The 18,714-nt window shown below is 50.4% G+C and overlaps 1 protein-coding gene across 9 annotated transcripts in view; it reads right to left on the bottom strand.

The window, feature by feature from the left end:
• Syt6 (synaptotagmin 6) overlaps positions 1-14,084 on the bottom strand; it is a 62,037-nt gene extending 47,953 nt beyond the window's left edge. For 4 of the 9 annotated variants that reach the window (XR_005973032.1, XR_005973033.1, XM_041638256.1 and 1 more), the window contains exons 1-2: positions 13,682-14,084; positions 1,371-1,719 (exon numbers count right to left, since the gene is read on the bottom strand). Coding sequence is in view for 7 of the 9 variants with exons in the window: in XM_041638256.1 (XP_041494190.1) it covers positions 1,371-1,719; positions 13,682-13,844 (512 nt within the window). In the remaining 2 variants the exon portion in view is untranslated. The other 5 variants (XM_041638258.1, XM_041638263.1, XM_041638260.1 and 2 more) reach the window with 5 other exon arrangements.
• Between the last annotated feature and the right edge of the window lie 4,630 nt (positions 14,085-18,714).

Below are 18,714 nucleotides of genomic sequence, written 5' to 3'. Positions count from 1 at the left end.
AGTTGGAAGCATTGTGTGTCTTAATATATGTAAAGTAGTTGGAAGGGTGCCTGCTATACAGCAAGCTCAATAAATGTTAGCCATTGTTTTAATCACTGTTCCTGCTTTTCTGACATTTGCTTTCTAGGTTTCTTTCCTGGTAGGCATGACTACTTTCTCCATTAGAGTATAGTAAGAGGAGGACTATCCTTCCTACTGCCTGCATCTTCATCTTCATCTCCATCATCATCATCATCATCATCATCATCATCATCATCATCATCATCACTGCTGCCACCATCATGATCATTTCTTTAGGATTTAGCCTCCAGCAGAAAGTCAATTAGTTAAAGGCACAGGCTTTGGAGATAGGCTACGTAGGTTCATTTTGGTCGGGCTACTTTGGGAGGTTAGCAAATTCTCTGCACTACAAAAATAAAGATAATAAAAGTAACAACTGCACAGAATTGTGTGAGGGTAGAGTAGATGCATGCAAAGTGCTTCAAACAGGGCCACGTGTGCGGTTAGCAACGTGTCAGCTCTTAGCATTATCACACGGATTCTTTCCCTGGTTCCTCCCAACAACCTTGGCAGAGTCATTTGCCCTACTCTATAGTTTAGAAAGGGAGGCTTGAAAGGAGCTATGTGCCCAAGGCCATATGGCAGACTCAGCCTGTGGGACCTTAGCATCTTTGTGCCTGGCCTCCCGTCTGAAGACCACATCTCTTTCCCTTTGATTGGTGTCTTTGAGCCTGAAGGAACGTTACAGGGATCCAGGAATCTACAAGACTCTCAGATTTTGAGGAAACACAGTGCCCATCCGCATCTTTTAGAGATGCTTCTGGATTTACTTAGAGTAAGCAGGCAGCCATCATGTCTGCTGTCGGCAGGCTTTTGAACTAGATGATGCCAGGTTATGCAATGGCTGTTATGTAGGGAATTCAAAGGGGTTTTACAGAAATCCTTAGCCTTAAAGAGCCTGGACTCTCTTGTTTTACCTCCAGCACATGACAGACTGTAGTACTAAGCTTCACTGGCCTAGCCTTTAGTGCGTCATGAACGTTCAAGTCTCTGGAACTTTGCTTATACTCTGAAGTCCTTCCTTTCCTCACATCTCTCAACCCAGCTCCTAAGCTAGTCTTCTGTGTCTGCACATTCGCAGCCACTTGCTAGCATGCTCACAGTATCTCACCTTGGAGGTGACCCTTTCACCACACCTATCCTGATGCCACCTCCTCTCTAGATTGAAATGTGGCTCACAGCATCTGATCCGTCCTCAAAGGGCACATGCTATTATTTCTGGCCCCTGATTCTCAGAGGCTGGAAACTCTCTGATGCACTGTGCTGGAAAGTATGCAATGGGGTTAGGAAGCGAGGGGGACACCCTTCACCTGGTAGAAGATGCTGGTTCTGTGGTCTGTCGCTGCAGCCTCGTGTGACGCATGATATGCTCTTTGACCGACATCTGCACCTCAGCTGGAATATCTGGGGATGTGTGGCTGATCTTCACAGCCGCCTCCAGGAAGCCCAGGGCACTGGGGTCCTTCAGCTTATCTGCCATGTTGCCTCTGGAGCTGGGACTCTGGAGGGTCTCTGAAGCAGGGTTAGCAGAAGAAGGGCTGGAGGCCTCCTTGTTCCTCCTGGGCATCCAGCACAGCTTCCAAAAGAGAAAGAGAAAAACTGCCACCAGGGCCACGCCACACACAATAACTACCACGGCGAGGAGGCTGACAGAGGGGCCTGCCCTCAGCATGAGGCAGGCAGGGAAGGACAGAGACAGACAGAGGTGAGGATAAGCAGGTGAGGCATTGGAAGAAGGCACACACAGCAGGGACAAAGACGGAAGAAGAGAGAAGAACGGTCGTGAGCAAAGCCGCCAAGTCACGGGAAGAGGAGATGGTTTGGGGGTTGACCACTGATGGTCCATTTTGTCAACTCTCTGCAGCCTGCTGTTCACCAGTCTGATTGCTTCAGCATCATCCTGCCCCCACCTTTTTACTAGCTTGGGGAGCACTGGCTGCTTGCCCTACTGCTCTTGGCTTGTGCCCAAGAAGGGGACAGTGATTGAAATGAGAATCTAAGCAAATGTGCAAATTCCTGAAGCGTTTGTATTTGTACGCTGTTTGAATTTCTATTAGAGCGGTTACTGTGGCCAGACTTACAAGTGTCTTGCTTTTCTTTTTAACTCATTTTATTTTGGTAGCAGGGATGAAACCCAGAGCCTTGCCCTTGCTATGCAAGTAACCTCCCACTAAACTTTATTTCCAGCTCCCAGCAGTAAGTTTGGCACACAACCCATACACAGTCTATGAGGTAGATACTGGCTACCTCATGCTCCCTTCTTTGTCCAGGCTCTAGCCTTATTCGATCCTGGAACAAAGCAGGAATCCAATAAACACCTAGCTCTCTCCCAGGGAGAGGAGCCCAGCCCCATTTCCCAGAAGGCAGGTGTGTTAGTGTCTGTTTTCCTAGAGCTTTCTACAAGCTGTAGGCTAACCGTGTACTCGTATTAAGTAGGAATCTGGTCACCAGGGTCTATACAGGCCAAAGCTAAGTACAAAATACAAATAAGTCCCATCACTGTCTTTTTCCATTCTGTGGTCCTTTGGAAGCTTTGCTGTAAACCTAGTATTTGTGAACAGCATGGCCGGGTTGGAAGCAGGCACACAAACTTAACCTGCTCCTGTCCAGACCCAGGGGTGTCCATCATCTCAAGAGAGCGATGCAGAGTGCCCCCTCATGTGCAGAGCGGATACCAGACTCCTACCCCACTCAGAAGGCTCTGAGCCAGGGGCATGCCTGGCAGCGCTGTCACGTGAGGCCTGTGGATGAGCCAGCAGAGGAATTCGGTTTGGCTAACGTTGCGAGTGAGAAGCTATGAAATTCCGTAACTGCCATCACCCCAGATGTCTGACTTTCTTCCGGAAGAGGCCAATGACTTACTAACCGGCCCTGGGACCCTGGACAGACTGGTGACTCCCTCTGCACAGATGTGTCCCATCAGCTCGACCCTCTGCTCTCTGTCAGCTGGCTCGCCCCTGCAGATCTGGAGGTTGGAACCTCTGGACCGGCTGCTAACTGCCTTACAAATCTCAGGACTTACGGTGTGTAATTACTCAACAAGTACAAAGGCAAGGCTGCCTTTTCAAAGATGGCAGCAGTGGCCCAGAGGAGGGGCTCATAAGCGGCCACAGGTTAGTCAGACCCAGAACTTTGGCCAGGGCCCAGGTATTCCCTATCCTATTTACTATGACTTGTTTGTCCCAGATTAAACCCTAGACTCCTGTGGGTTCCAATATAGTGTGTTTCCATTCATGAACCGGCATTTAAGCAGACATACATGAATGAGTAACCATTGTTTCTCTTTCAAATTCAACTAGGCCAGATTGCCAGACTCTGAGCTAGGCTTGGCAAAATGCCTAGGCCCCTGCAGGTACGTTTACTGTATCCAGTACTTAAGGAAAGCCACCCTCCATCCCAAGGACATAGGGACTTTAGCCATGTTCTGGAGGGATCACCACCGCCTTTGAGCTCCCTGTCCAGTCCTTGTCAAGATCAGTCACCAGGCGCCTCCATGAAAAGGGGTGAAGAGGAGATTATCTGCAAGTCTCTTCCCGCCACCTCTGCCCCCACTCAGCCCAGTAGCTCTAGCCTGTACCCTAGAGCAGCGGTTTTCAACCAGTAGGTCATGACCCCTTTTGGGGCCAAGTGACCCTTTCACAGGGTCACCTAAGACCCTAAGAAAACACAGATATTTGCACTACAATTCACAACAGGAGCAAAATTGCAGTTATGAAGTGGCAACAAAAAATAATTTTACAGTTGGGGGTCACATGAGGAACTGTATTAAAGGGTCACAGCATTAGGAAGTCTGAAAACCACTGCTCTAGAGGCTACCAAGTCTCCAATGAGGCATACATGGAGGGAAAAAATCCAAGATATTATAATATTTATTATGTCATATAAGTAGTCAAAAAGTCACATTTGGGTTGATAGTAATAAGCATTTTATTATTGGATTTAGTCAATTTATTCAACATCATTATGTTCAATATTAAAGTGGTTTTTTTGTATATCCAATCATGTGATTCTCTAATGAAACAGGTAAAACTATTGTCCTCCCTTTGCATCTAGTACCACCCAGAGAATTCATAGCTTTCCCGGGTCACACAGTCAGTAAGGTGGGCCTGGTCTCCAACCTCGCCCAAGTGGCTCATCAATGTCACTTCGGGAGAGCGTGTGTATCACTTGCAGACAAATACACATGCATTGGAAGTACTTGCTCAAATATTTTCCTCTTGCACATTTTTGATCTAACTGGCTTGGAGGCTGCTCTTCCAAGCCCTCACCCCTCTGGGAGCATCTGGAAAGCTCCTGAAGATATGTATGCCTTATCCTAAGTGTCTGGACACCACTGGACCCTCCACATCGGCTCTTTGTTACAGCTGCTCTGGGCCCATTTTCTGCAGTGAGTCACTTTAAAACAAAAGGTATTTCTAGGGCCGTGCTTTCCTTTGATCGTACATTTTACTTGCTCTGGTAATAATTAGAATTTTAATGAGAAGGGAGGAGGTGAGGGGGGAATCCAGAGAGCACAGAGTGCATTTAAATATTCAGCTTGACAAAAAAAAAAGACCCCGAATTCATAAATGAAAGAAAGATGGGGGGGGGCAGGGTACCAAGGGATTCTTTTCCCCCTCTTCATGTAGTTGCTATTTCAATTGCTCCTCCATGTGACCTCCAGCTGCTGTTCCCTTGGCTCTATGCTTAAGATAAGACAGAGGGTATGGATTATTGGGAATCAGTCTCTAGCACTCAATACTGACTATGAAAGAACAGGAGGGCCACCCCATGCCTGGAGAATCTTCTCCCAGGACTAGGAGAGCCTGGGCATTGGTATCTCTCAAACAGGCATCTCAAGTAGAATCCTGGTTTTGGACACTGAAAGAGTTCATCCATACAGGAGGCATAAGGTGGAAAGAAAGAGAGAGAGAGAAAGAGAGAGAGAGAGAGCAGGCCAGGTGGTGGTGGTGGTGGCACATGCCTTTGATCCCAGTCCTTGGGAAGGCAGAGAAAGGTGATCTCTGAGTTCAAGGCCAGCCGGGTCTACATAGTGAGATCCTGAACAGCCAGGAATACACCAGGAAACTGTCTCAAAAAAACTAAAAATCAACAAATGAGAGACAGAAAGGAAAGAAGATATTGTGGGATGTTTGTACCGTGTGTGAAGGTGTATTGCTGTGATTGATATAACAAAAAGCCAAATAACCAATAGCTAGTCAGAAGGTATAGGTGGGATTCTGGGCAGAGAGAGGAAGGAGGAGGAGGAATCTAGGCAAGTGAGAGAGACATGAGGAGACACAGAGGAACCAGGATGGCTGGTATGTGACAGAGCGTAGATTAATAGAAATGGGTCGATTCGAGTTATAAGAGCTAGTTAAAAATAAGCCAAGGCCAAGCTTTCATAATTAATAGTTTCCATTTTATTATTTGTGAACTAGCAGCCAAAAGAAAGATCCAACAAAAGAAAGAAAGAAAGAAAGAAAGAAAGAAAGAAAGAAAGAAAGAAGGGAGGGAGGGAGGGAGGGAGGGGAGAAAGATCAGATTTAGACAAGAGAAGTTGGTAATTGGAGAGGACTTAAAATAACTCTGAGTGGTCTTGAACTCAGTCAGCCTTCATCCCCTAGTGTGCTAGTCAGCTCGCTGCCATTGTAACAAACAGCTGAGACAACCAACTTATGCCAAGAAAAGGTCCATTGTGGCTCACAGTTCTAGAGACCTTAGTCTATGATCCATCGGTCCCATTGTGTGGCCCATGGTAGCACATTACAGAGGATGGCTGCGGTGAAACAAAATCTCATCCATCATGACAGAGAAACAAGAGAGAGGAAGAGAAGGGGCAAGAAGGGGCTGGGGTCCTGATATCCCTGTAGGGCCTGCCACAAGACTTCCCACTAGGTCTCATCTCTGGAGGGTTCCACCCCCTCCCATCAGGCCAACAAGCTTGCAACACATGGTGGGCCTTTGGGTAGACACTAGAAATTCAAGCTATGGCAGCTGCTTCCAGCCATCTGAGACTATTTACCACTTCTGGGAGAGAAAAAAAAATGGATAGATCTCTTTATGCTTTGGAGATATAATCTGAAGGACATTGTCTGGAATAAAGGCATGTGGCTTTAATCCTAGCCAGGGACCTGGACTTCACAAGGTACTCAGAAAATGGCAGGTATCTCAAGAGGTGTGTGTGTGTGTGTGTGTGTGTGTGTGTGTGGTCTCAGGAGGGTGTGTATGTGAGTGTGTGATCTCAGGAAGGTGTGTGTGTGTGTGTGTGTGTGTGTGTTTGGTCTCAGGAGGGTGTGTGTGTGTGATCTCAGGAGGGTTTGTGTGTGTGTGATCTCAGGAGGCTGTGTGTGTGTGTGATCTCAGGAGGGTGTGTATGTGTGTGTGTGATCTCAGGAGGGTGTGTGTCTGTGTGTGATCTCAGGAGGGTGTGTGTGTGTGATCTCAGGAGGGTGTGTGTGTGTGATCTCAGGAGGGTGTGTGTGTGTGGTCTCAGGAGGGTGTGTATGTGAGTGTGTGAACTCAGGAAGGTGTGTGTGTGTGTGGTCTCAGAAGGATGTGTGTGTGTGTGATCTCAGGAGGGTGTGTGTGTGTGTGTGTGTGTGTGTGTGTGTGTGATCTCAGGAGGGTGTGTGTGTGTGATCTCAGGAGGGTGTGTGTGTGTATGATCTCAGGAGGGTGTGTATGTGTGTGTGTGTGTGATCTCAGAAGGGTGTGTATGTGTGTGTGTGTGATCTCAGGAGGGTGTGTGTGTGTATGTGATCTTAGGAGGGTGTGTGTGTGTGTGTGTGTGTGTGGTCTCAGGAGGGTGTGTGTGTGTGTGGTCTCAGGAGGGTGTGTGTGTGTGTGTGATCTCAGGAGGGTGTGTATGTGTGTGTGATCTCAGGAGGGTGTGTATGTGTGTGTGTGTGATCTCAGGAGGGTGTGTGTGTATGTGATCTTAGGAGGGTGTGTGTGTGATCTCAGGAGGGTGTGTGTGTGTGTGTGATCTCAGGAGGGTGTGTATGTGTGTGTGTGTGTGATCTCAAGAGGGTGTGTATGTGTGTGTGTGATCTCAGGAAGGTGTGTGTGTGTGTATGTGATCTTAGGAGGGCGTGTGTGTGTGTGTGTGGTCTCAGGAGGGTGTGTGTGTGTGTGATCTCAGGAGGATGTATGTGTGTGTGATCTCAGGAGGGTGTGTGTGTGTGTGGTCTCAGGAGGGTATGTGTGTGTGTGTGATCTCAGGAGGGTGTGTGTGTGTGATCTCAGGAGGGTGTGTGTGTGTGTGTGTGATCTCAGGAGGGTGTGTATGTGTGTGTGTGTGATCTCAGGAGGGTGTGTATGTGTGTGTGTGTGTGATCTCAGCAGGGTGTGTATGTGTGTGTGTGTGTGTGTGTGATCTCAGGAGGGTGTGTGTGTGTATGTGATCTTAGGAGGGTGTGTGTGTGTGTGTGTGTGTGTGTGGTCTCAGGAGGGTGTGTGTGTGTGTGTGATCTCAGGAGGATGTATGTGTGTGTGATCTCAGGAGGGTGTGTGTGTGTGATCTCAGGAGGGTGTGTGTGTGTGTGTGAGATCTCAGGAGGGTGTGTATGTGTGTGTGATCTCAGGAGGGTGTGTATGTGTGTGTGATCTCAGGAGGGTGTGTATGTGTGTGTGTGTGATCTCAGGAGGGTGTGTGTGTGTGTATGTGATCTTAGGAGGGTGTGTGTGTGATCTCAGGAGGGTGTGTGTGTGTGTGTGTGTGTGTGATCTCAGGAGGGTGTGTGTGTGTGTGTGTGTGTGTGTGTGTGAGAGAGAGATCTCAGGAGGGTGTGTGTGTGTGTGTGATCTCAGGAGGGTGTGTGTGTGTATGTGATCTTAGGAGGGTGTGTGTGTGTATGTGTGTGATCTCAGGAGGGGAGAGGGCACCAGTGCAGATGACAGAAAAGAGCCAGCCATCCACATTGCTTCCTGATGGTTCTTCCTACCTCACTGGATCATTATGAAAATCAAATAAGAAAAGCCCTAATATGTAGAGAATGTCCCCCAGACATAAGCTGCTAGGACTTGGTTTTTTTTTTTTTTTTTTTGGTTAAGGATAATTGTTTGCTATGTAGAGTCAGGCCTCTGGAACAGAAACAGAGACCCTAGATCAGAGGGCAAAGTGGCAGAGTGGCCTCAGGCCCCTCTTCCCTCCTGGGAAATTAAGATCCCCTCGAGGGTCTTAGGGTAGAGTCTGCTTGATCACCTTAAGTGAGACTATCCAGTAGGGTGTTGGCTCATGGCCTCCTTCCTCATCCAGAGATGCTAAGTTATTAATTATCATCCCAGGGCCTGCTTATCTTCCCTGGTGACCCTTCATTCTCTAAAGACAGGAGCCCCCTCTTTTTCCCTGCATCCGTAGTCTTAGGATTCATCAGCAACTCTTATCGCTTGCTATTGTTCCCGTTTCTCTAATGTGTTCCTGTGTCAGGAAAATCCATTTTGCAACCATCACGGGCCTTCTTGCTAACAGATTGTAATTGAAAAGACAAACTAGAGGGAGAGGAATAGCAAAGAAAGAACCAGGTCTCAGCTCACTCTAGTACCAGAGAAGCCTGGCCCAGGGCTGGAGTTGCTGCTGGCCCCTCAGAAATGCAGGTGTCCAGCTGAGCTTTTCTTCACATCCTTCTGCAGACATAGGTAAACCCCAGCTCAGAAACTAGGGAAGAAGGGATATAGAGGTCCAATAACATGGAGGGAACAGCACTTAGTCCAGCGAGGGAAGAGACTCCAGGCAGAACCGTTCATATTAATATTAATGATAGTATTTGCTGTTCATTTCTATGCAGCAAGCACTGTGCTTTTCGTATCATCTCATTTAATCTTTACAGCCTCCTGAAGAAATTTATATTCACTTCTACAGATAAACAAAGTACAGATGTGATAACTAAGTCCCCTGCTCAAGGTATGCAGTGTGTTAAGCAGAAGAGCAGGGGTTTGAACGTGGGGCTTTCAGATACCAAAGTCCAGGCTCTTGAACCAGGCATCTCTGGGGACTGGAGGGGGCTGGAGCACTGCAGATCCAGGGCTGCACAGCACAGCCAGGGAGGCTCTTACTAGAATCTGGAGAGGGGGAGGGTGTTCTCCACGCTCTGGTCTGGTATTTGAAACTGGGACAGACCCCTGCAATCTCAGATTGTCACTAGCCTCTACTCTGATTTGTCTTCTTCTCTCAGAAGTGCATGTCCTCAAGTTACCCATGAACTACCAGACAAACAGCCGGTGGCTTCTGAAAAGTCCCATCCAGTGATATTCCTGAGGAATACTCATGAGTGTGTGTGTGTGTGTGTGTGTGTGTGTGTGTGTGTGTGTTGAGAAAATTGTAGCTAGTCTTTACTGAGGCTAACAGACACGGTCCATTAATAATAAGCCCTGCCGTGGCTTGTAAATTTATTAGGAAAAGTGGGTGTAATTAAATTCAGAGTCAGGGGGAGGGGGAAGCAGAGGGCCATTGCTTCCTTTTCTTCTTTAGAGAGCCAGGCTGAGCTACCGATGGGGATAATTAGCAGAGTCCAAACAGAGAAGGAATTAATGCTCCTGAAAAAACTGTGATGAGGAGAGACAATGCTGGGCTAATTATGGCCGCACCAAGCTTTATGACTGGGTGCCTGCTCCCACCATCATTAGAGGATTCACAGATAAACTGGAGGCTAATGTAAAATGCTATAGCGAAAAGAGCCTTGGCACTAAATCAGCTATTATTATTATTGTTCTTCTTTTTATTATTATTACAGATGATCACTGTACCTTTCACCCATGGTACCCCTAAATGGGGAATTGAAGTTGGCATAGTGGAGGAGTGGAACAGTCAGCCAATCTCTTCTGTTCTCCACCCGAATTTATAGCTCTAGCCATTGAGAGGAGAGAGCTGTATGGAGAAGAAGATGTTCTGTGCCCGAGACAGAGATGAGGGATAAGGTGTCATTTCAACCTGCAGTGTCTGGGCTGGATGCTCAGCTGCCTCACCTCTGACCATACTCCCTAAGAGGCTCAGTATTAGAGGTTCCTCTTCCAATCTGCGGGGGTGATAGTGAGCCCAATTGGGTCAACCCAACTCAAGACAAACCTAAAGAAGCCTGGCTTGACCCCGAGCCCCAAAGTCGGTCCTAATCATCTACAGCCTCATACCTCACCCCCAGCTCAGTGGGCCAAGAAGATAAAGGAATGTTTGAGCAGTGAGAAGAAAAAGCACAGCTTTTGCACGGAGCTTGAAGGAATGAGACCCACTGGAACTAGCAGCCCCATTCGGCCCTGTCAATCAGAGGGAGAACAAAACATTGGGAGATATCTAGAACTCAAGGGCTGTTAGATGTTGGACTTTCAACACTCGATGTGCATTCTAAATGTGGTGATGCTGTATCAGGAGGCTGGTACAGGAGGATTGTCACGAGTTCAAGGCCAGCCTGGCTTACATAGCTGGATCCTGTCTCAAAATGTCAAGAGAGAAAAAAAAAAAACATGAAGGCATGAAACATACTAGGATTGGAAAAGCATCCCACCAGTTGGTTAGGGTGCTGTGCTTCCTTCACAAACATACAATATAGTATTCCTTTTCTGCGTCTGGGAGCCAGGGAGGGTCTGGTTCTTCCGATGAGGAAATGGGACTCTGTTTTAGAGAAACGTGCGTTTCATTTGCCAGCACACACAGGAAAAACAAAAACATTCTCTGGGCTGCAAAAGCCGACTTCAAAGCCAGGTGGCTGTATCACAGAGCATCTCTAGAGTCATCAGCAAAGCTAACAAACATCACATCCATCCAGGGCCATAGGTAGGCTGGGGAACAACTGCTTCTGGCTGCCGGCCTGCTGCACCAGGCAGCTTGGGTCAGCTTTCAGGTGCCTGCGTATTCTAGAACACTCTTAGATTTCTGCTGCACACTTTGCCCCCTGCACCTTGAACTATGTATAAAGTTCATTCACCTCCACAAGGAAAAGGACTGGAGGGAAGGCATGTTGGTGACCGTTTGAGTGTGTGGGGCAGATAAAGAGTACATTCAGAAAGAAAGAAGTCCTTTTATCCTTAGGGTTTTTAGAGAAAGTGGGGAATTTGCTTTGAATTGAGACGTTTCAGTATAGATCTTTCCAAGTCAGGGTCTGTTTCATCAAGATGTCTGATGCAATTCCGTGCCCAGACCCTGGCCTATGGGAAATTCTGTGTTAATGGCAGTGGACTCTGAGTCTCAACTAGTGAAGCTAAGGATATTACCGGGAATATTAGGAGTGAGAGACTTTACAGCTGGCAGAAGGCAAGGGAGAAAAAGATAAAACGGAAAAGGGAGCCGAGCATACTCTGCCTGTTTACCATGTTTTTTTTCTCATAAAACTGCAAATGAAAAGACCCAGCATTGCTTTGGTTGGAGGATCGGATCCTGGATGGAGTCTCTGGGGTGCAGGCAGGGTGCGGAAGGCGGCACCCTGGCCTGAACACCACATCTCCGTAGAACCTAATCCCCAAGGTCCTGGAGCCAGCTGAGCCACTTTCTCGCGGTGTGATCCAGCTCCCTCTCTACCTGCATCTCTTGCCCTACCTCGGCCCCAGGATTTCTTGGGGTCTCGCCACAGACACCGTAACCAAGTTAAGCTCCCCAGGGCCAGGGCAGTTCATACAACTCAAACTCACCTTAGGGCAGGGTACTGATTCATCTGGTACCCTGTCTCTCACCCTGCCTTCACTCACCTCAGCTTGGCCATTCAGATTAAAGGAATCTTTCGGGAGTCAGAATACCACCGCCCCCCCCCCCAACACGACACACAACAACCTCCCCCGCCCCCCCCCCCCCCCCCGGCATTTTTTCAGTGGACAGGTAGCAGCGCAGGACTCTGCAGATGTGTTCTGGCCCTCCATACTCTGAGGTATCAAGCCCTGAGGGAAGACTCCACTGCAGATAGAGCATTTGAGGAAAAAGATGGGAAGGAGAGAAAGGAAAGGAGGGAGGGAGGAAGTGAGTGCTGAGGAAATTTCTGCCATGGAAGTCTATGGAGCTGGGGGGTGTAAAGGAGATGACACCAGAAAAAGAGTGTCTAATAACAGTCTAATCTGTTCTGAGAATACCAAAGAGGGAGCGCCAACTTTAATTACTGTCCTACTAGCAAAACTTCTTTAAGTCTAATCTCGGTCTGTCCTGCTGCAGTCATCTACTCATTGACTAAATAGCACCAGAAATGGCCAGAAAGAGAGCAGCGGCCCTAATGACTCACAAGATGTGAGGTGGGCTCCATCACACAAGGCTGGAAACACACAACCTTCCCTGGCCTGTCTACCCCCTCCTTCAAAAGCTATATTCCTAACCCATAACCTACCTCTATCTTTGACCTTTAACCTCAAATGGAAACAGGGCTCTGGGGTCTGAGGTCACTGGGGAGCTGACTGGTCCTGCACCTGCTCCTAGAACCTCTCCTCTGGTTCCTGGCCACTTGTCCCTGGGGAGGCGACTGGGGACCATACTCCTGCCTCTAGCATTCCCTTCTGATCTTTCCTGCGTCAGCCTTATGGAACCAGGAAGCGACTCCCACTTAAGCCTAGGCCCAGAGCCACTAGGGTCCGAGCCCAGGTCTTGGTCGGGGACGAGGTTTGGTGAGTCTGCGGAGCTCCAAGGAACCCCAGTGCCTCGGTCTCTGCAGGATCTCCCAACCCCCACACCGCATTCACCCCGGGCCTCGCGCTGCCCCGGGCCCTTCCCTCCGAGGGGACACGACCCATACTCGTCTGTCTTGGACCCTCCTAATTGCGGGACAAAGGATCCCGCTGCAGCGGGCGAGCTTGGCGGCAAAGACTGGTGCAGCAGGTACATACCCGGGCCGGTCGGCTGCCACGCCGCGGACACTCCCGCGGCTCCCGCCGCCAGGGCGCGACACGCCACCCCTGCTGTCGCGACTCCCGCGAGACGTCGCGGCTGCACGCGGGACCCTCCCCGTGGGGCTCGGGCTCAGGACTCACCGGCTCCGGTGAGCTCGACTTGGCTCAGGCTGCCGCCTAGACTCGGCGGCCACAGGGGCTGCGTCCGGCGCAGGGTCCCGCACCGCCCGGGCAGGAGGTTCCCGCCTGGCAAAGTCGGCGAGTGGCGCCGGCTCAGTTGCGCACCCGCCCAGAGTCCGAGTGAGTCAGAGAGAGACCGAGGGAGCGAGTTATAGGGGTGTCGGGGAGGGGGGTACGCCACGACACCCTCCCCACCCCGCCCCCCGGCGAGACGCAGGCAGCCACTCGCTGCTGAGAGACCTGGACACAAAGACCGCGTGCCAGCTGCAGACGCAAGTTTTTCCCAAGCTCAGGGGCTCAATCCGCCTTCACCCAGTCACTGAAGGACCCTGGACCCTGTAACCCCCGGGGCACTCAGGCTACTCCGCAGCCAGGATGTCTCCTTCTCCACGGCCCTGGCCGATCGCCCCTGGGGTGAGCCTAGAGAATCAAGGGAAACTGAGGCCCCGAGGGTGCCGCATCTAGGAGCTCTCGCATTAGTTACCCGAGGAGAGAAAGGGGTTCCCCTTCGGATCTCTTCCTGCGGGCAGTGAGCCAGGGGACTGGTCCAGGCTGGGACCCCAAGCTAGACTTCTGAGGTTTCTGGGGCTCTTGGACCGGTGCCTTGGGGAGGGAAGGCCACTAGGCTGAAAATCCAGGAATGGAGGAGACTCTGGGTCTCCGGGTACCTGAGTTGGCCGCGCTCGGACTCTGCTCCGGGGGCTGCAGCTCAAAGCTCCGACAAGTCTCCACGTCCAGTCCGAGAGGGGGCGGCCGGGCCCGGCACAGAGAGGCCAGGACCGCGAGCGCTGCCTGGCACCGAGGCCCTCCGGCCCCCCTAACCCCACTCATGCCCCGTACGCTCAGGCCTGCGGAGCGGTGGCTCGAACCCCCCGCCACGGCTGGACTGGGGCGGGGCAAGGCAGCCCCAAGAAGACCCTCCCCGCAGCGGCCCCCTGCGGCTCGGCTCTGCTTTTAATCACTTCCCCGCAGGGTCCCCGCCCCTCACGTGGCATCCCGCGGCAGCTGGCAAGTCTGGCGCCTCTCGGCCGCCCCCTCCACACGGAGGGACCTGCCTGAGTCCGGGAAGGTTCCAACCCCGCGCTGTCCCGAACGGCGCAGGATTCAAGGCTAGCTGAGAAATCACTGAGTATGTGACCTTGCGCCTTTCTGGGACTCAGTTTTCCTTTTCTTACTGGTGCTTCATGAGCTCCCTGAGATATAGGTAATACTTATGAAAACGTTGGGGAAACTGCCACACGCCACACAAGTGGGCATCGTAATAACACAACATACTGTACGGTTGAAGGACCCTGCCAAGGAGAAGTTAGCCAAACTTGCCGGGTCTCAGCTTCGGAGATAGAAGACCCCAGGACTGCGGAGCGAGGGGAACTGTAAAGACTTTCAGAGCCCCGCAATCTTGTGGTCCGAGGCACCGCACGTTGCTATGGCGACGGAGGCAGCGGCCGTCTCTCTCCATGGCAACGAGAGGAGAAAGTTTCTGGCGAATAGGAATGGGGAGCATTTCAGAAAGGGGTTCGGTTCCCACCAGACCCACCTCCACGCATTAGACCAACCCACCAGAAATCATACAATTTTCTATTTAGCATACATAACAAGGGCCAGAAAGACGGAAAACTAAATAGAAGCCTAGATTGTAAAAAGAGCTCCCCCCAGGAACCGTGAAGTGAGACTCAGAAGCAGGATGGCTGGGATGCTTCACCCAACCCTGGAAATCCAGGAGCCATGGCTAACTGCCAGGGTTCCAAGACCCGTAAGATTCCTGTGCTCACCTATCATCAATGTGTTACCTTCCTGAGGTGTGTGTGTGGGGGGGGGGGGGGGGACTTTAGCCGGAGTTCCTGCATCTACCGGGCTGGTGTGTGCTGGAGAGAGTGGTCGGGGAGGAGGGTCTTTTCTCCGAATTAACACGCTAATTGGAAGTGGCTTGGGCTGTGACTCAGGTTCGGGGGGGGGGGGGATTCGGAGCGCCAACTCCAGGCGATCCCCACTCCCCACCGTGCACCATCTGCACCAGCCTCATCAGCGGGCCCCTACAGTTGCAAAGCCCAGACAGCCAGGGTCGGGCGCAGCAAGAGCAGGGCCCGAGGCACTGTCCGTGGTGCTGAAGGTTTGGTTGCTACAACTAGCACGTGCAGACAGTTTTAGTGAATAGTGGGGAGGGGCGATTAATTACAGCCTGTCCACCTGGGTCCCTGGCCATAGAGAGGTGTACGATTTCGGGCGGGAGGGACTGAGGAGGCTTGATCTATGGGCCTTCTGCAATCCGGACCACCTTCAGCGGGTGGTGCTGGGTTACTGTTTCAACATCAGGTAAGCTTCTGCCTCTCCGCTTGCCTTCCACTCACCTGAGGAAGCCAAGACTCCCCGTCATCCTCCCCACTCCACCAGCAATACAAACCTCAGCCCCCAGGAGAGATCGGAGATCCGAGGCCCCAGGCTACGGGCTCAGTAGCAGCTTCCCAAGCGGGGGTTTTGTGTTTATGTAAAACACAAATGGAGAGTTGCTCACTGCCAGTGTTTAAGGCAACTCTCACTCCGCGGCGGTTTCTCCCTCCCCTCTCGAGTTCCTGGGGACGTTTGCAGAACAAAGCGCCTTGTTTTGCCTTTGCAGAGAATGAAAAAAAAACAACAACAACAACAACAACAACAACACACAGGACCACCTTTCCCAGGGCCCAGGTCTGTGATGCAAGGAAACCAATACACTGAGTGGGGGAATTTGCCTCTAAACTAAAGGCAAAGAAGCCGGTTCGGAAGCAGAGCAGGTGGCAGGAGCTGAGAATTAACAGATAATTTCTCATTGTTCCTGGATCCAGCCTCCACACTCCGCAGGCAGCTCTGCGTCTCTGGCATTTCTCAGCCTAACAGAGCGAGAAAGAGGTTCTGCCCTGACAGGGCTGCAGGAAGAGGCCAGAGCTCCAGAGTAACTGCAGGAAAGAGACAGAGACTGAGGTAGAGGAGACAGTCACAGAGACTGTGGGTGGAGAAGTCACAGAGAAACCTAGTCAGACACCTACAAAGGCACACATTCAGAAAGTGACAAAAGCAAGCTTCACCTTAGCTGTTCCCTTCTGGCTCACCGTCAGCTGTTGGTGCCACTGGTGAATAACCAGGACCAAAACAGAAGTACACTTCCTCCTCAATCTCTCAACCCTTTTCCCCCTAACCCCCAAACACATCTAAAAGTCTTCCCACTTGAAGAAGAAACCAGATTCAAACTCTCAGGGTGTCATCTGAATGCCAGAGGGGAAAGGGTTGAAAGAAATGGAAGTGTAGACCATTCAACTGTAGAGAAAGACTATACTGAGTGTGGGTTGGGGTGTGGGGAAGAGAGAGGGGAGCACGGAAAATATGGCCAACCGCCAAACAGGAACATCAGAGGGGGTAGTAGGAAGCCTGGGGCAGTCACAGCTGCTGTCTGAACTTCAGTGTCCTTCCGAAGCAGGTGCTCTCCAAGACTAGAAAGAGGATGATTTCCCACATGCCCAGCTCCCCTTAGTGTTTCCTTTCCACTGACTCTCTGATAGCTTTGGCCAGAACTGTCTGAATCCTGGGTCCCCAGGTCAGGTGGCTCAGAAACACAGACGGGTCTAGAAAAGGGGCCTGAGGCAGAATGAGAGATCTGACTCAGAGAACAAAGTCCTCCCACTCCACTGCCCTTGTCCTCCTCTCCCTGGATAGCCAAAGTGCACTTTCCCCACCTCCATCCCCTTCTCTGCCCTGGGGGTGGGCGGGCACCCACCCTACTGAGAGCAGTGGTGTCTTGTTGAATTATGCTACAAATAAAAATAAATGAGGACCACATCATTTTTTTTTTTTAATTTGAACCTTGGTAAGAAATTGCTGTAGGCGGGAAGAGAGAGTTCCTTTGACATGAACTCATGTGTCATATCATCTTTCCATCTCAGTGCGGTTTCTAAATAGGGATCCCTCTCCCCATCCCCACCCCCCAGCCTTTCCGGTCCCAGCAGAGATGTAAAGGCTGCATCTGACACTCCTAGCTGGATAGTCTGACGTGCAGGGAGAGATAACAAGGAACTAGACACAAAGGAGTTCAGTGCTATCCCAGGTACCTCAGAGCCATAGGGGCTCCCTGACCCAGCTTCTGTTCTCTCCACCTCCCTTACCCCCTGCTTTCCGAGGTATTTTCTGAGATCAGAGAGGGTCATCCAGGAGGTGTGGTGTTCAGAGGCTCCGCTCATTGGCTTGGCTAGTCCCTGAAAGCAGTCGAGCAGGACTTCATCTCATTCACATCAGAAAGGTGGTTCCCAGACCCTCTAACCATAGAGCAGTGTGCAACTTCCTGCTTCATATTGAAAGAAAGTTGGTAGGGTTGCAAGATTTTTTATATATTTTCCTTTAAAAGGCTATGACATTTTAAAACAGACTTTCTTATATGTAAAAGGTATTTAGAAATTAATTATAGAGGAATGGAAGGTTTAGTCCTCTGTGTCTTTGCAAAGGTCTCGTCTCTCTGAACTTAGCCATTCCAGTTGCCTCTGGGCCCCAGTTGCTGGCTTGGAGGAAAGTCAGTGTCATTGCTAAAACCCAGATTCAGAACCTGGGCTGGCCAGCACCTCCTAAAAACTTGCTTGACTATTTCACTTTTGGCAGAGCTGGGACTCTCCAGAGGGCAACTTGGAGAATCTCTACTATACCTGGGATGTGTCCTGTGCTCAGAGCCCAGCTTCCAGGAAAGGACCTAGACCACAACCTCAGTGTTGAGAATTCTCCCCAGGGAGCCTGCAGAGAGTATGCAATCTCAAGACTCTGGCTGTTCTACTAATGAAAGAAAACCAAATAAAATGTCAAAAGTAATTAAAGTGACACGTTAGGAAAGGCCTGCCAAACAATGTCTTAATCCTTGATCTTGATAGAATTCAGACCGCAAATCGAGGGCTTGAAATCTCCCATGGAATGAAGGGGCCAGAGCCCATGGAAAGAACAAAGTTTGTTTCCCTCTACATTGTGGGTCAAGTTCATTTCCTATCCAAGACCCCAGGTGGCATCTGTGTTTCTGCTGTTTGCTGGCTGAGGTGTCACCTCTTTCCTTCATAACATGGCATTTGTAAAGTGAGAGGATTCAGGTGGTAACTTCTGTGAGCAAACCTAAGAGCAAGGTATATTACTGAGTCTCATCTCACTGGTGAGCCCCCTGCCCTAGAGGAGAGAGAGACAGAGAGACAGAGAGAGAGAGAGACAGAGAGAGAGAGACAGACAGACAGAGAGAGAGAAAGAGAGACAGAGAGACAGAGAGAGAGACAGAGAGACAGAGACAGAGAGAGAGACAGAGAGAAAGATAGAGAGCAGGCACCGGATTCACAGCCAAAGTAGAAGCAGAACCGGAACTCACGCCTACATCTTTATTCTTGTGTGCCCTCTCTCAGAACTCATTAAGGTCTTCACTAAGACCCACTCTGAAGAAACGGAGACACAGTCCTGTTTCCTGTCCATGGCAACCTTCACATACACCACACTGTATGCAGATCCCTAAGCTCTGCTCCAGGCTTGTCCCGAGGGAGTGCACTGGATTGCTATGGAGAGAGGTCACGAGTGAAATTGATTTAAAATGAGTTCTTTGACCTCTGTGTTGTAGAGTGCTCATGTCGGTATTGACCAGGAAACACCCGTGGCATAATTCGCTCTAAATTCCCTCCTTCTCAGTTCTCCACTCTGAACCTTCCCATTTTCGCCAGGG

This window comes from Microtus oregoni, unplaced genomic scaffold, assembly GCF_018167655.1.
Source record: "Microtus oregoni isolate MIOR12 unplaced genomic scaffold, Mior012 000054F_ref0000373, whole genome shotgun sequence".
NCBI classification, from domain to species: Eukaryota; Metazoa; Chordata; class Mammalia; order Rodentia; family Cricetidae; genus Microtus; species Microtus oregoni.
This window is presented reverse-complemented; position numbering and strand designations above follow the sequence as displayed.